This window comes from Eublepharis macularius, chromosome 14 (assembly GCF_028583425.1).
Source record: "Eublepharis macularius isolate TG4126 chromosome 14, MPM_Emac_v1.0, whole genome shotgun sequence".
Taxonomy (NCBI): Eukaryota; Metazoa; Chordata; class Lepidosauria; order Squamata; family Eublepharidae; genus Eublepharis; species Eublepharis macularius.
Window position 1 is genome coordinate 40,091,515 of NC_072803.1, and position 17,865 is coordinate 40,109,379.

General features: G+C 42.8%; 1 protein-coding gene across 7 annotated transcripts in view; it reads right to left on the reverse strand.

Moving 5' to 3' along the window:
- The window catches only part of KANSL3 (KAT8 regulatory NSL complex subunit 3), a 32,643-nt gene extending 14,853 nt beyond the window's left edge, over positions 1–17,790 (reverse strand). For 2 of the 7 annotated variants that reach the window (XM_054998311.1, XM_054998305.1), the window contains exons 1-14: positions 17,700–17,790; positions 16,364–16,665; positions 15,684–15,854; positions 13,703–13,793; positions 13,276–13,461; positions 12,110–12,232; positions 11,544–11,660; positions 10,982–11,083; positions 10,728–10,799; positions 9,968–10,042; positions 8,439–8,596; positions 7,481–7,544; positions 5,939–6,139; positions 4,042–4,198 (exon numbers count right to left, since the gene is read on the reverse strand). In XM_054998311.1, coding sequence (XP_054854286.1) covers positions 4,042–4,198; positions 5,939–6,139; positions 7,481–7,544; positions 8,439–8,596; positions 9,968–10,042; positions 10,728–10,799; positions 10,982–11,083; positions 11,544–11,660; positions 12,110–12,232; positions 13,276–13,461; positions 13,703–13,793; positions 15,684–15,854; positions 16,364–16,581 — 1,735 coding nt within the window. In that variant the 5' untranslated portion in view covers positions 16,582–16,665; positions 17,700–17,790. The other 5 variants (XM_054998312.1, XM_054998308.1, XM_054998309.1 and 2 more) reach the window with 5 other exon arrangements.
- Positions 17,791–17,865: the final 75 nt, after the last annotated feature.

Genomic DNA, 17,865 nt, shown 5'->3' on the forward strand with positions numbered 1-17,865 from the left:
TAAATCACAATGTTCTCGAGTCCCTCACGTTTTTGACAATACCCACCGAGACTCCTTGTTACAATGATTCCTGCCATTCTTTCCTAACATCTAAATGTCTGAACAGATCTTTGGAGTAGACATGGGTACGAATCAAAATACGAATCAAATTTTGTGACCAATTGGGCTGATTCATGTACTGCGAAAATGCATTTTGTAGGGCTGCGTTTTTCACGAAATCCATGACTTTTTGGACTGATTCATTTGATTTGTGAATGCTTCATGATGCCAGACAGGCTGGCGCCGATCCATTGATTCCCTAGGCAACATAGGCCTGGAATGTCTGCAGACCTTTTGTTGCCATGGAAACCCCAATCTTAGTTCACATAACCTTGATAGGCAGCTCTCTCTGCCAACCTGAGAGCTGAGCAAAGCTACAAATGACAAACTACACGTGGAGGGTCTGTGCAAGTTTACCTGGGAACTGGAGTCAGAGACTCCTTCCCCTCTGTTTCCCTTCTCCGTTTTTAAGAACAGGATGGTGGAGTAGCGGCGGCAGCCTCCGCAGCTCCTTCTGCCACTGCTCAGTGCTTGCCAGCTTCAGGATCCTTTCCCTGACTCTCTACTTCCCATCCTCCTGTTGCTGTGACATGCCTTCCCACTCCCCGCCCCCAAGCTCTCCAGAGCGGATCCGCTCTGCTCAGCTTTTCCTTCAAGAACTTGGAGGTGGGGGGAGGGCATGTCAGAGCAGCAGGAAGACGAGGGGATGGGAAGGAAAAGTCAGCAAAGAGAGCCTGAAGAGAGCTACTTGGAGGGTGGCTGGAGGAGAGCCTTCTGAAGTCTCCTTGCGAGTTTGGCATCTCTGGGTATGAAGGGGGTCATTGTAGGGCCCTGGGATCTGATGAATCACGAACCTCATGAATCGGGCTCATGGAACATGACAAACCATGAAACTCAGGGTTTGTTTTTTTTCCCCATTTTGTGTCCATCTCTACTTTTGAAGTGTAAAGTGCAAATGCGTAAATCAGCCAGATGTCTTGTTCTTGATCATCAATGTTCCGTATGAAACCCTTATACTGAATTGTTGATTTAAATAAAAATCTCCATCTATAACTCAGTAACATTGTTCAGAGCCCCATTATAAGCACAAGTTGTCATCTTTTCGAGAGTCTAGTGATACTTGTACATTTTGAAAAGGCAGAGTAATCCCATCCCTTGCTTCCTTTAAGATCTCTTCTTCACATCAATGTCAGAGAAGATTTACAACAGTATTCCTTGAGCAGGATCTATATTTATCCTACGGGGGCTGAATTCTACACACCCTTTCTGTTCTGTCCTTCAGTTGATATCTATTATTAAGGTCCTCAAATTTAATTTTCATAATCTCTTCCTTTTTTATTTTTATTTATTTTTATTTTATTTTTTCAATTTATATACCGCCCATCCCCAGGGGCTCTGGGCGGTGAACAGTTAAAATCGATAAAAACAAAAACTAAAATCAATATACAAATAAAACAAATTAACAAGGTGCAGTGGTGGGGAGAATGAATCCATTTTTTTCTTGAAAGATTAACACCAGTCGTAGTGTGCCATTTGCTATGCCAGCAGGTGATTCTAAGGAGTCAGTTTCTTTACTGACTCATCCATATGGCTACAGTTACCTTATATGAAACTATTATCCATTGTTTCTGTTTAGTTATTGCTAAAATGTCTTCTTTTAAGGCAGGCTCATTTTCAGCAGGAAACATTCCCAATTGCCATGCCATTTTATCTTTCACTTCAATTTTGCTATCTAATGCTTCCTTTCCCTGATCCAAGAAAAAGAAGTTTTAAAGATTTTTCTAAGCCATGGGGTTGGGACATAACATTAACACAAATGAGCAAACTGAAAAGATTGAGCCCTGTTATTTTATGATTTTTGCAGCCAGATGGAGGAGTAGCAGGAGAGAAATGGGGAAAACCTGGCTAGCACCCCTGAGTATGATGTGGGCTGAGTTTGTTTCTCTTCCACTTGAAGGTATTTAGCTTGAATATGACGATGGTTATCAGGAATATAGCCTGCCTTCTAGCACCTATGAGCTAGGGTCTCCTCCCATAGGAGCTGAGTATAACACCTGTGGATCAAGTAGTCATCAGCAAGAATGAAGCTCCTTCTCATCCCATCTGAACCGCCAAAGAATAAGAGAAGGAAGGCAAAAGAAAGAATTTGGCCAGAGAAGAGCAGTGTCAATTGACACTGCACTAACAGTATGGAACAAGGAGGACTGGGAGGAACATCCTCCCGCTAGAAAGTATAGAAGAGCAACTCTCACCAGAACCCCATCCTCATCAATGCAGTATTCATGCTAAATGTAGGTGCTAGGAATTTCCACTCCAAGACACCAAAGACTGACAGGACCGTGCAATGCATTGCCATTTTTCAGCATCTATTTCCCATGACTTCATACAGCACAGTGTAAGGCTCAAAGACAAATGGAGAAAGAAGTGGAGCTATAACAAAATATACTCCAGCCAATCTCTAATAGCATCCTCCAGATACACAGTGTGATGTCATGTCAAAGTGAATAGTTGGGAGTTAAGAAACTGTCAAACCAAAACAGAGCATACCCTAGAGGGAATATATGAAGCTGCCTTATGTCGAGTCAGACTATCGATTCATCTATCACAATAATCTCTAAGATTATCACAATAATCTCTAAGCAGCGGCTCTCAGAAGTCTCATGCAGATAAAAGTGTCTAACACTTGCTACCTAAAATCTCTTTAACTGCAGACTCTACATGCAAAGCCCAATTAACTGTGGCTTCTCCATCCATCTCCTCAGACTGTGTTCCTCCAGTTTCAGTTTATAGGACTACTGCATTGCTCCATCATGTTACTCTTCATGGAGCAAAAGTTGGTTCCACCTAATAGCATGTCACTCATCAGATGCCATGAGGCAGAGATAGCATTTAGCAGGCAGGGCTATAGCAGAGTTTAGATTAAAACCTAACTATTAGAGAAAACAAAGCATCACAGCAGTTTAATGAGCACACACATTCTGTTTAAGAGTAGAGTAGAAAGAATCTGTATCCGCAACAGGAAGGTGAAAGCAAGGTATTAATGGGAGCTAGCAGGCCTGTAAAGCCATAAGGAATGCATAGAAACCTAATGGGGTAAATGCGTGCATGCGCGCACACAGACATACAAGCTGTCATGTACCTTGCGTTGGGGTTCCCCCCCCCCTTTTTGGCACGTTTGTCAACAGTGATTTACTACAATCAGCAGATGGCAAAACACTACAGCTTCTACCTACTTGGAGTTACCCATATCTGTTTCATGGACCAAATCGTGCAATAGCATGAATGTATTGCCAAACAGGATAAAAAATGGAGCTGAAGGAACGTGCAAGGTCCTCGATCTTCCTGGCTTTCCCCTTCCCCCAGCAGCCATTACTGGCCACCACGGAAGTTCATTCCCAGAGTTGTGGGACCTGTGTGGAATAACAGCCATGCAGGTCAGGAGGCTGCAGCAGGCTGAAATTGCTCCCTTTTGCCTCTTCTGTAAGCAGAGCTCCTCTCACACAAAAGAAAAGAGGGAGTTGACAGACTACAGATTGCATCTCCGTCAAAACTGCCCACCACTGTAGAAGCTCTTGTGCAACTCTGCTCTTCATTGTCTCCTTCCAATGTACAAGTCTATATATGTCTCATAAAATGTTCCCTTGTTCAATCAACTGTTAGGAAACAAACAAATGGACCTGCAAATTTAAGTTAAAGCTTTAAAAAAGATAAGCAAACCTACAGGAAGATACTCCTCAGCTACAATGCAGGTTATTAGGAGCAGACTTGAGCCCTTTCAAACTTCCAGTTAAATGTACCCAACTCTTGGACTCCTTGAGGCTTTGTCTAGAAAGGACAATATATGAGGATTTTACCTTACAGAAAGGTGTCCCTTATATGAAAGCTATGTTACTGAATAATGTTAGGAGACATAAGCAGGAAAGTTGCTTGTGGCCTAGGTCAAAACATAAACATACCTAGGAGGTCAGGAATTTCACCAAGGACACAAACAGGGCAAATTACCTTGAGCTGCTTTGTGTGCCAGCACTGGTTCTGTTCTTTGCACTGGCCTCTTCAGCATCTGGGTAGCACCAATCTGAGTGGATTTCTGAATAGATGACACAGTGGCCATTTTAGCCTTCGGGCTGGAAGTAGGGCTGCTGGAGACACTGGAGAGATCCTACCCAAGGAAGGAAAAGCCCCCAATACCATTAGATTTACACTGTAAGAAAAACTATTAAAAACTCTTAGGAATTCATGGACCATGAAACTCATTCTCAGAGTCCTAGTCCTGCCACTGACCCCTTCACAGACCTCTCCTCCAAAAGCCAACTTTAGTTATAGCGAGCCTTGGTACGGCCACTCCACCTAAGGTTTAAGTCACTTCAACAAAATGAAGATTGCCAACATTTTCTTTTTCCATTCTTTAAAAAAAACCCATGATTTTCCCAGGTAATCCTTTCCTTCATACAGTTACCCTTTATTTCTGAGAAGCGTATTCTTCAACACCTGATGGGCATCAGGAACATCATACTTGAGCGGTTTCTCACTCATCTGCAACCAATGGGGTTGCAGAAGGTGATGCTGGGGAAAGTACTACTTTCTCTGCTCTGCAATGTTCTATTCTGTTTACTCAAACTGCTTAACATCTACATGAAACCACCAGGAAAGGTCATCTAGGGATTTGAAGCACCTGACATTAGTATGTTGATAACATCCAACTTTACTAGCCAGCAGTCAAGGGACTTGAACCAAGAGTCAAGAAGCAGTTATGGGCAGATTAGGGCCAATAAACTGAAGTTCAGGCCTGTTGCAGTTGTTTTACTGAGATACTTTTTACTGCTTTTTAATTTTAGTTATTTTATACAGGAACTTGTTATGTGGCAATAGCCACTTTGAAAACATTAGCTCCAGGAACTATTACCGACTTAAATCTGATTTTCAAAGCCCAGGTTCACCATGAAGCAAGTTTCCCCTATGAACCTTTCACAAGTACATTGAAGCATGGTACTTCTGCTACAAGTTTACATTTGTAAACTGTTGTCTCTGAATCAGCCCTGATGCTTAGTTAGGGAAAAGACTCTCAATTGTAATGGTTTTCTTATAAAGAATGTATTAAATTTTACAGCATTTGTTTACAAACTGCAGTTGTTTCCACTGTCTTGCCATCCCTTTGACTATTCTAATGCTATGTCCTGCTCAATACTTTAAACTCTGCATTGTATTAATACTTCCTACTATATCTCTAAGAATATTGCTGTACTAACTCCAGCTTATGTGTTTATTCCATGTTTTGTCCATAAAGATGTCACTGAAATGGATGTGTTTAAATTATATTTTTTATTTTGAGCTTCTTTAGAGCTCTAGCTGTAATCTGGTAATAAAGGTAAAGGCAGTCCCCTGTGCAAGCACCGAGTCATTACTGACCCATAGGGGGACATCACATCATGACGGTTTCTGGGCAGACTTTTGTTACAGGGTGGTTTGCCATCGCATTCTCCAGTCATCTACACTTTACCCACAAGAAACTGGGTACTCATTTTACACACCTCGGAAGGATGGAAGGCTGAGTCAACCTTGAGCCGGCTATTTGAACTCAGCTTCCGCCAGGATTGGACTCAGGTTATGAGCAGAGCTTGGGCTGCAGTACTGCAGCTTACCACTCTGTGCCACGGGGCTCGCTAATCCGGTAATAGGAATGCTTATATTAGAGAGAAAGGAAATATTTGATAATGAACTGAAAAATACCCAAAATAGGTAAGGACAGTACTTAAATAACATGATCTGTTATTTAAGACTATATTGCTTTGAACATGAAAAAGACATAACCCAAACAATGAAAACCACTAACTTTGTTATCATTTACAACATCTTACAGGCCTCCTCATCACTGCACTCACCCCAAAATTGCTGCTCTCACCTCTGAACCTGAAGGTGAAGCTGGGATCTTGGTTGCAGGGGAAGCAGGCCGACTGCTTCTCTCCGGCATGTCAAATGACAGATCCCTTCTAGCAGAGTCACGTGTTTTTTTCTTCTTCTCAGCATCTAAATCACGAGGGTCAGAACCCGAGTGGCTGTCGGCTCGAGTGAGCACACCGGTCAGGAAGTCAGCTATTTCATCCTTCAGAAGCAACAAGACAGAACTGGACTTTGATATGGCACCCGAAGTGTTTTTATTGTTGGGCCTAAAGGCAGTTTCTTGCAGGTAAGATAATTAAGCCACATAAAAGGAACTCCAGGGTTCCACGGAAGGCCAAAATTGCCTGTACTTTACCAGTCCCACACTTATATTTTAATTTACTGTACTCATGTCAATTGAAAATAAAATTAAAACCTATGAAGAGTGATAAAGGTGGCTTGGGAAAGAACCATGTGCTGAGATCTGAAGAACAATAGGATCTTCTGGCCCAGTCCAAGGCAACAGGGCAATCTAGATGTTTACATCACTATTGTCCAAGTACAGATAATAAAACACGTTGCAGTAAAAGGGGGTTCAGTTGAAAACTACCAAGAAGATAATGCAGTCATTACTAACAAGACTGTCTTATTTAACTGCATTAGAGCTTTATTCAGCTCTAATAATAATAATAGTAACAACATTCGATTTATATACCGCCCTTCAGGACAACTTAATGCCCACTCAGAGCAGTTTACAAAGTATGTCATTATTATCCACACAACAAAACACCCTGTGAGGTGGGCGGGGCTGAGAGAGCTCCAGAGAGCTGTGACTAGCCCAAGGTCACCCAGCTGGCTTCAAGTGGAGGAGTTGGGAATCAAACCCAGCTCTCCAGATTAGATCCTGGCGCTCTTAACCACTACACCAAACTGGCTCTCTAGAAGAGGAGTCACATCTCAGTGGGTTTTATTTGATCTGCAAAGCAAACTGATGAACTGCATTTTCCTACCCCAACAAGAAATTGTCTTCTCTAGAGAAGTACTAGTCATATTCTCACCCTAAATACAGCCAGTATCAGCCATCCTTGAATCTCTCCTAGCAAATAAAGTCCTACACCTCATCCTCTCTAGGCCTGGAGACATCCTAATGCAGTGGTATATCAGTACAGTAAATACATTAGGAGGAAAATGCCTGGTGTTCAATAACTAACAAACTCTACCTGTTGCCATAATATTTGTGGAGTATCATGGTGGCCAGTGTAGTGGTTAGAGTGAAATACCGGAATATGGGTGACGGGTTCAAATCCTCACTCTATCATAGAAGCTTGCTGGGTGAACTCGGGCCAGTCACACACATTCAGCCTAACCTACTTCACAGGGTTGTTGCAAGGATAAAAAGGTGGAGAGGAGAACAACTTAAGCTCCTCTGGATCTTCATTGGGAAAAACGTGGGGTACGAAGTGGGCTAATGAAGTAAGAAAAAAAATGTGTCAAAAGCTGTTGAGATGCACCTGTAGCAAGAAATGTGAAGAATCATAATTTGGAGGGAGGGGGCTCTATTTACCTGTATGCATCTGTCCACCATACTCTGTGTCAGACCTTCAGACTTCTTTTTGGCTTTGCTTATCCTATTAAAAAGAACTGTAAATATACATTCATTTCTCTCCTAGCCCTTCTTTTCACCTCATTCCCCTCATTTTGGCATTATCTTCTACCTGAATGCCAGTGTTAGTAGATGAACCCTGAAAGGACAACTTGGTACTAGAGATTTCTATCAATTATGATTCAGTAAACTAGTGTTTGATGGATGAAATCAAAAGCTCCTTAACAGACTAGAAACTCCGTATGTCTTAAAGGGACCAAACACTGAGGACTTCAGCAGCGTTATAGGATGATGATGTCTACCCAGAATTTTAAACTGTAATAAAATTTAAAAGTCAGTATGAGTGACAACAACGTTCTGGAATGCCTTAGCTTAGGTATATTCTCCATAGCTGGTGGTCAGCTATCAGGTCCTAACCAGATGCTGAGCACACACTTTGCACAAAAACAATCCCAGGTTCAATTCTTGATAGCTCCATCTAAGGGATCTCACGTAACAGGGTGCCCTGACCTGGATAGCCCAGTCTAGCCCAATCTCATCAGTTCTTGGAAGCTAAGAAGGGTCAGACCTGGTTAGTACTAGAATGCAAGACCATCAAGGAAGTTGAGGATCGCTAAACAGAGGCAGGCAATGGCAAACCATCATGGAACATCCCTTGGTTTGAAAACTTGACAAGGCTGCTGTAAGTTAGCTGCAACTTGACAACATTTTCTACTACTAGGTAACAGGGTTCCAACTTTAAAAGCCACTTCGAGTAAGAATAGACAAAACAGACTAAATAGGCTAATAGCCTACAGTGATTTCATATTCCACAAATATCAGTGGCAAAAAGAGTTTCAAGTCCAAGCATTTTTATTTCAGAATGAAGCTCTGACCTTACTGCCAATATTACCAGTAATAACCAGCTGGCTGAACACACCTGAGATTATCATCAGCTCCTCCGACTACAACTAGGCTGTTTTCAGCTCGAAGCTTCTCTCGGAAATCTTCCATTGCTTCACTGTTACACTGGAGGGAGTTCTGACCGATCACAAAAAGAACTGGAGTTTTCATGTCCAGAAGAGGATCGTCAACATCCTGCAACCCAAAACAATGTATTTCAGACTTCGGTTGTTTTAGACAATGTTGGGATTGTTCACTGGGCTCATCTTAAGTGTTCCTTCTCTTTGGATGTAAGAGAGGCATCCTGATGAGAGTGGTTCCTTCTGTTAGAATCAGGAGATAGGGCCAAAGATTTCTTACCCTGCTCTAGGAAAGGAAGCCCCTCACAAAACAAGAAAAAGTGGAAAACTACAGGAAAATTACTACAGAACCCTAATAAGGTCAAGCTTATTTAACAGAAAACTGCTATTCATGCTTATTAAACATAAAAAAGAGAAAAAACAGGGGGTACTCTCTGTGACCAATACAAAAGGAAAACAAGATTCAAAAGCAGAGAGATCCCAGACCTCACTTATAAAAAGAACCTAAGGACAGCTTTTACAGTGAGGGCATGTCTATAAACCTGTCTCTGCTAAAAATGGAATCTCGTTTACAGATGGTCTTGCCTTGCCATATTGCTGTTCCTTTCACTGTGTAGACAAAATGAGGCAGAAGGTGTGCCACTCTTGCTCACTACAGATGTGCACCAACAGAATGCAAACAGCAAAGAAAGTGGTTATGGTTCTTAAGGAGGCACTCTACCTTCCCTCGTTTTTCTGCTGGAGAGGGACAAGCTCCCCCCCCCCCCCGCCCCGCTTAGATTTTAGCACTGAGAGGATAGTATGGGGCCTCCCAGAAAACAAATTCTCAAAGCTCTATGCACACTCCATCCCTAGGCTGTCTTTGCCAAAATAAAAAAATTGCCACTAAGCAGAAAGCCTATCCTGTCTCCTTGCAACTCCAAATATTGGCCCACTCTTCTTTAGTTTTTAATGTTATGTTCCTAATTTTGAAAAGTATCCTCCAAGGAAAGGGGATGAAAAGCTGAAGTACTCCTTCACATACTTTGAAATCTACAGGCCCCAGGAGAAACCCTACACTCTAGTTCTATGTTGGACAAGAAATAGGAGGGGTGTCCCCTACTACAGCAGATAGGAACTGTACAAAAAGTTTAGCCCCATCTCCAAATCACAATGGAAGGAGAATCCCATCTTCAGGATGTCTTCTTACTCCTAAGGTGCATTTTGTGGTTGCACTCCTCACTAAGTGCTCTGCTAGTCATATCTGCATTTGAAAGGAAGATGGTACTGAACAAGCAAAGCACTCTGAATAAGCATTTGGTGCTTCAATTATGTGTAGAGATAAGTGCTTCAATTATGTGTAGAGATAATAAGACAGATAAAATAAAGAATGAGATTAAAAATTGCAGGCACAGAACTTCACCCAACTATATCCCTTACACACTAGCATGAATCAGATTAACAGTCATCTTTCTTTTAATCAGGTCTATCCCCATTTCATTCTTACCCCTCTGGGCCCATCCACTGTTAAGAGAGGGAATCCAAGGCACACAACTGCAGTGACATCCTCAATCACTGAAACCTATAAGCAGGGAGAGGGAACATCATCACCTAACAGCACTACAAGATGATATAGCTTAGTTGTAGGGGCTGGATTAGAGCTGAAGCCTCATGTTTCTTCTTCTAAGTGCAATTCTTGGAGGGAAATCCCATTCCCACAGGTGAAGCATTTCAGGGGGCATTATGGGTGCAGCAAGAAAGGGAATGAAAGAAAGTAATGCCTTTTAATCGACTGACTTCTGCTGGTATACAAAGATCCACACTTCTAAATGAACCAAAGCAAACTGTTGCTTATTTTTGTGCTAGTACAGTATTAATTTTAAGCTACTTCATAGTAAAAGCAATTTTCAACATGTGTTCAATTCTTCAACAGATCTGTCCTGAAAAATCAGCCATGAGGCAAAATGCAAAGTATTACCAATACACAGGGTAGGTGGGCTACCTAGTAATACCACAGCTGACCAGGAACTTCAGCCCATGCCTAACTCAGCCACTCAATTCATGATTCACGCCTTTCTGTATGTAGGCAAATTCTACAAAGGCACATTGCAATGGCTAACACACAGTAGAGCAGGGCAGTTTTTTCAATCCCACAGCAGGGAAGGTGTTCTTTGTTCAGGACTGCACTAACACACTGCTTGCTGGTGCTGTATACAGTACACAGTCACAGTCTTATTAGGACAGTGGCAAGGAGAAGAATTACATACATGACAAGCCACCAAAGCTCCCGTGTTCCAGCCAATCAGGATAATTGGCTTGTGAGAGAAATGATTGTGGATCTGGAAGAGAAAATGAAAGGGGGAAGTTAACAGAAAGGCAGACATTAATCATTCGACAGCCCAGGACTAGAAGAAGCCACACAAGCATAATCGAAATGAAAGCATTTGGGTTTTTAATCCATAGCTATCCCATTCAGTAATACTCATGACCCAGGTATTCCAGTGGAAGTTCCTATTCTTACTTCCAATACTTTGCCTCTCACAGCACCAATCATGTGTTCCAGGCACTGCAACACTCCAACACCACTGCCGTTATTCATCAAATGGGTAGCAACTGGGATCACCTGCAAGGCAACAACATAAAAGAAAGCATGCAGGGTATACAAGTGTGATTCCACCACGGCACAATTCATTAATGTTGACTATGCCTGAAAATTTCATAATCAGAGACATATATGTGTCTCTTATACCTGACAGGTGATCCTGGAGTTAGCTGCCACCCCAAACACTTCCTGCCTTACACCTGTTATAGACTGCCAACATAACACAGCATCCCATCCATCTGCTACCTGCCCAGGGCATGCCCCAAGAACTTGACAGGAAGGTGCCTGACCTACTGCTACTAAACATGACTAATTTACACATGGCTATTCTACACTTGCTTCATATCAAATCTAATCCAAGAAGGGAACACAACAGTAAAAGTGGCTCATCTTCTGCAATTTTTTTTTAAAAAAGCATGCAACTGAACTGTGCAGAAAAGCTCCAATATACATGAAGAGGCAGCAGCACAATTACACAAACCTTTCCCAAACAAGACAGCTGGGACTGCCAGAATCGATGCCGACGGGAAGTGGGGAACATTGAATTGGAAGGTCCAGAAGATGCCAGCAGGATCAAGGGAGAACCAGGCAGCTTGCTCTTGAAAAAAATAAATAAAGTAAACCTAAAGTCTGTTGACAGTTTACAAGAGTTTACAAGATGTTCCAGCACCTTAAAAATTTTGGGGGCAAAACTCCTGAAGACAGATAAATTAAAAGTAGCACATGGGAGAGGTATTTGTTAACGTCTTATGAAGAACTATTTAATAAGATATTTAAGCATTAGCAGGAGACTTGGCCCATTTAAACAAGATTAATTTAGGGCCATTTATGCAAATAGAAAAAAAACCCAAAATATTGCCCTGTTATAGAAATTTCTGCTGAATTTCTCAGTTTACCAGGTTCACATAATGTGTTTAAGACTCCACCTGGGGACAGCTAAACAACTTGCAAGAATAATGTACACTCATGACAATGAGGTCCCAGAAAACCAAATGTCAAAATAATAAACCCAGGACCCCCTTTGCTGAAGGTACACAATGCACTTACTGGTTTGTTATGAGAAAGGACACCCACAGCTGGATCCCATGGTCTCTTCAGCAAGAGGGACAGAGCTTCAGCACCTGTTTTTGCAGAAGACGACAACAGCATCCGATCAATCAGGGTGGGAATCTGAAACCAACAAAAAGTTGCTGTTGAATTCATTAACATTGTAAGGAGCAGGCCTTGTTCCATTTAATACAGACTAAAACTTTGGTTCAAGTTTGGTAAGATCAACCAACTTTGGAACCAACTCAGAGAATGCCTAGTCAGTCAGTCAGTAGTATTTTATAGTTAGAACATATTTAGATCAGCAAGCTGTTATTTGTTTTCTGCCCTGCCTAAATGCTTTCTAAGAGCAGTTTCTGCTTTGCACACGCTCTTGTTCTTTCTTCAATTAACTCCAATATATATTTTACCAGCCTGTGTCCAGTGTTGCTTAGTAAGGAGGTACACACACTCAAAAGAACCCAGGAAGCCGAAGTGCTTCAAAACAAACGACCAGAGCTCTTAAGAGGCTCCTAGGGGACCTGAGTAGCCAGGAGAGCCGTAAGGGACAGGGGATGAGAGTCTCTGGGTTGATACAAACACATACATTCGATCTGTTTAGAGTTCATTTTATTACCTAGTATCTCCTCTGCATCTCTATTATATGTTAATGTTCTGTCAAATTAAAAAAAGTTTTGATTTACATATGCAGAGGGAGACAGCAAGATGGACTGCACTGCTTCAGACCGCAAGCAGAGGACCAGCACCTGAAACACTCCTTAGATTAAAAATCCATGCAAACAGAAAATCAGCATAGCAACCAAGAGTGTGGTAGTAGCTTTTCTCCCCCTGTTGTGCTCACTTTCCACTTTTGTGGAGAGTTTTTTTTACACAAAGGAACATTCATAGCTGGTATCCACCACTTGCAGTCAGAAGCGCAAGTCTGTTCTACCACGTAAGGGCTCTGGTACCGCACTCTCCCAGGTCACAGAGGGCCTTTTGGGGCAGTACCAAAACCAAACCACTATTGCTATTTATGTCTTAGAACATGTATTATGTATTATACTACATACACGCGAAAGAGAAAGAAGAACCCAACCCCCCCTCCCTCCCCCTCCCTGAAGACAAAAACCAGAAAGGAGGATCAACAGATAACAACAAGCAGTTTTTAAATTCATGCAAATCACCTTTCCCTTAAGGGTCTGCAGGGCATCCAAGTAAGCAGCCAGCATGGGCAAACTGAGAGTCTCCACCAAAGTTGAATGAAGCCACTGGATCAGCTTGGTATCCCAACTAATGCTCGCCAGAGCCTGGCGGACCCGTCGAGCACATTTGTCCACCGCTATCCTCCTTAGCACTGGCTCGTTGCAAGCCTTGGGGAAAAACAAAGACACAAAGCGATGTCAGCAAAATAAAGTGTGCCATCCCCAGACTACAGCTACAGTGGAAGCTTGGACTTAATGGTCCTCAGATCTACACACAGAAGCAGAGCCTTCTTGATAGTGCAGAAGTACAAGGGGAACATGCAGGAGGACCTCTGCTTCATCTGTCAGAGCAGCTGGAAGCTGAGACTAGACAAACAGGCTAACAGAAGTAGAAAGAGGATGCTCTTACCCCTTCGTTAGCTAATCGAGCCAGCCTGTCAGACTGCAAAGCTTTCAGGATTTTATTGAACAGCTTGTTCTGGGCCACAGTCCAGCCTGACCTAGAAAGCAGAAAGACAGTTAGCAGTTCAGCTTTTAAATCAACAGCTGACAGAAGCCAGATTTTACTACTTTATACCAGCAGTATCTGGTGGACACACATGCAGCACATGGTTTTAAACACACAAGTAAAACTACTTTTTAAGAAACCACATACATTCAAAAATCATAAACCTCTTGTGTAAGGACTGTTTCACAAATAACGATATTCCACTACAAACTGTACTCAACTATCAGTTATGAGGACACCACTATGTATAACGTACTTATTTATCTCCATGTTCACATATGATTACTTTCAGCAGATGCTAAAGTATGTTCTACACATGATGATTTCCTTCATGGATGTTACTTCAGTGCAGGAAATTTGCATATTTGCTGTTACAAGATAAGTGCACAATACAAAAACATTCTGCATTCACACTGCACCAGTACACCTGTCTCAAAGCCCACTTTTAATTTAAAATTCCTCAATGCTTCCTAAAATTCAGATGACTCTACATCTAAAAGGTGAGATACATGGAATAAAAATTAGCACAGCTGGCAGGTTAGCAAACAATCAAAAGAAGACTTAGATTAAAAGCTCAGTCTCCAGTTCTGACACCCTGGACACATTCTCTTTTCTTCTGATGCCTGATATTTGTTTGCTCAGATCATCAAATAATTTAGTCAAGTTGCAATACACCCTGTATTCCCTCTTAAAGTTCTGGAAACAGCAGACCCAGGGGACTATTCCACAGTGCCCTGAACCACTGTGTTCTCCCCTCAATGTCTGCTTTATTTTAGATTTTAGTACAAAATAAAAGCAGGGATAGGAGAACACAATGCTCAAAATTGCACACATGGCTTTATGATGTACTCTAGATAACATTACCCTAAGCTTATATAGCATATCAACTTAAATTAATCTCCAACTTTATTAATATAAGGACTACTGTATTTTTCTCTTGCTTATCACCTTGCAAAGAACCTGTGTATTCTGATTAATGCTGGGGAGGCATTTGATTAAACTGCTAGACAATATTTTCAAATGTGGCAATTGTTTTTCTATATCCCAGTCCCAGCAACATGAATGCGGTTTGGAATCTGTTTGCATAGAATACCAAATAATACTACTAAGTCTGCAGCATCTTGTGTCCCATCTTAGGATTGTAGAAACTGTAACACAGGGACAATTCTGCTGTGCCCTGAACCATTATGTTCCAAGAATTCTGGGGAACTCTAATGCTTGCATTCACTGTTTGTGATATTACATCTGGTCCTAATAAAAAACAATACAGAATTTTTGGTTTTGAATATTTCTGTTGCAGTGTTTAACAAGTTTACCAAGAGGGTGTGGAATTTTGAAGCCCCAAATTCATGACGGGTGACAGTTATACAAATATACAGTTCTTATTCATTTGAATGTTTCACATAATTTGCAGAATACTTTTATAACTGTAAATACAATGCTGGACTTGGAAACTCTCAGCACGTTTTAAAACTTGACAGACAGAAAGGTGTTTTTCAAAAATATGAATCAACAAGCTATAGGATTCTCATTGAATGCCATAACCCATGCTTTTATGTCGCAAATGCTGTCACATTCATTTTCAGACCGCCTGATCATGATAAAGACATAGATCCTACTACAAAAGAAGGTACGCAAGAAATGATATTCTATATGTCTGCTTATTTTGCAGATGTTTCCTGTAACTGTCAGATACTAAAACTAACAAAATATTAGAGAAAATCATCAGAATGTACTGCCTGAGTATTTTGAAATTCAAAGTCGACCAATATCTCACATAATATCCAGGTTTTAAAAGGTATGAAAAAAGTCACATACAAACACCCCCGTGTTAGAAAAAACAGCACATAAAATCACCTGCAGTCACTCCCCTATTTGCTACCTGTTCATATGCTCCTCCCAGTCATCAGGTGGAGGAGGAGTATCAGTATCTGTGCGGGCAAAAATCACATGACGCTCACACTCATTCATCACAGTGCGGGCTTTCTGGTTGTCATAGAGTGGCACAGGTGTAGGTGTCACTGTTTCTACATCAATGGGAACATCTGCCTCACTGAAAACAGAAACAGAAATGTCAAGGTAATGCTTCCCCTCTTCACAGTTCTGATTAAATCAGTAGATTTATCAAAAAGAAAAACACAGCCAGTGCAAATTAGATGTACTTAAAAGTCAAAGGGTCAAATGTATCACAAAACAACCTCTAAAACAGCACTATTTATTCTGTGCCTCTTAGACATGCCATGTGGCTCTTTTGAACACAGTCCCTCAATGTTTCAAGAATATGGGCAACACCTGCAGAAGCAGGTGGTTTCTACCTTGAAAACCCCACCCCAGAGAAAAAGGTAAGCTACAAGCTTCCATGAGATGCATTCATGCCAGGAATGGAAATGAGCTAAAGGCTCTGTACAAGCTGTTGAGTGAGTATTACTACTCTAGAATGTGGGTCACCCTGCTTTGATTTTATAAATCCATTTTAAAAACACACGCACTAAGGAGAGGAAATAAAATTACAGGTATACGCATAAAGCCTTTAGCTCAACTCTCACGTAAAGCCAAACTCACATGGCACTGCTATCTTGATGCCTCTTGGGAGTGACAAAGAGCAGACGAGTTGGACGGGCATTGCTGGCATCAGGATGAGCACTCCACGGCTTCGCATAACTGTGGTCCAGGAAGACCAAGTCGAGTTCTCTTTCATGGACTGACAGCTGGAAAAGCAGAGAGGTCCCCATTCTCCGAGCCGAAGTCTGAAAGTCCCGTTCGTTGCTTCGGTAAGACATGTCTTAATCAGACACCTCTGCTGCTAACGTCAGCATGGACAGTTCTTACATCTCATCATTGCCTCTTTGGATGGAAAAACGAGACTAGATAAGAAATCCAGAAAAGAAAGTTCAATTTTTTAACCACATTCTCCAGCTCTCTACCCTTCTGCACACTTGTTCAACCAACTGTGAAAATACCACATACTTGCTAGTAGTACCACATCCAATCTCCACATCTCATCCAGCCTCTACAACCAATCCAGGACTTGCACTTTCAGTTCTTTACCTTTTTGGCTTTTCGACAGATAATCCAAAAGCCCAACAAAACCCCAAGGAAACGCCCACTCAATCCAACCCCCATCCACAAATCCCCAAAGCTCCCGCAACATATGCCAGTCAGCGTACCCCTCTAATAAGGATGCCAACTCTGACCTGGAAAATTCCTGGAGATTCGGAGGCAGCGACTGGGCGTGAAGTTTGGGAAGGGAGCTTGGTGGGGATGGGATGCCTGAGGTCCCCACCCTGGGAAATACCAAAGGAACTGATCTCTGTTGTCTGGAGAACGGCTGGAATTCCGGGAGAACTCGACCCCCTCCCCACCTGTCCTGGAGGTTGGTAACCCTACTCTCTAGACGAAGCTGCTAGGCCAACGATCTGAGTCAGACAAAAGGGCAGCTCCAAGTAACTGCCCTGCTCAGTGAAAGCTCTCTGGGCTGCGAAGGCTTTATGAAGGGGCCGCTGGAGAGAAGGGCGAGGATGCCGCAGCCATTTTAGGCACGAAAGCCGAGAACGAAGCCGCCCCCTACAGAAGACAAAGCGGCCTCAAGGCTTTGCTTGGGAGTTAACGGAGGCGGAGGGAAAGTCTTCTCCACCCTGACCCTCCAAGCGAGGGGGTGGCGGGGCTGCGAGGGCCGGGAGAAGGAAAGTCGACGCGCTCGTCAACCGGTGCCTGCTGCCACCTCCCGGGAGGGGAGGAGCGCGATGCAGAGGAAAGAGAACCGGCGGCTCTGAGCTGCCCCCGTTCTTCCCGGTATGAGGCGCAGTCCTACGGAACGACCCGCTCCTCCAAATCCCACGAAACGGGAGGCACTGCCGACCACAGGCAGAGCGCGCCCCGCCCCGCCCCACCCCCTCACCCGCGCTTTTCGCCCGGCCACGGAGCCTCTCCACACCGCCCGCCAGGCGGGGCAGGCCTCAGGCGGCCTAGCGCGGCGCGCATGCTCAGCTTCCTCACTGGAGTCGCCTACAAGGTGCGGCTACTGGCATTCTGGAACGGGTCCGGGTGGTAGGAAGCCGCTGGCT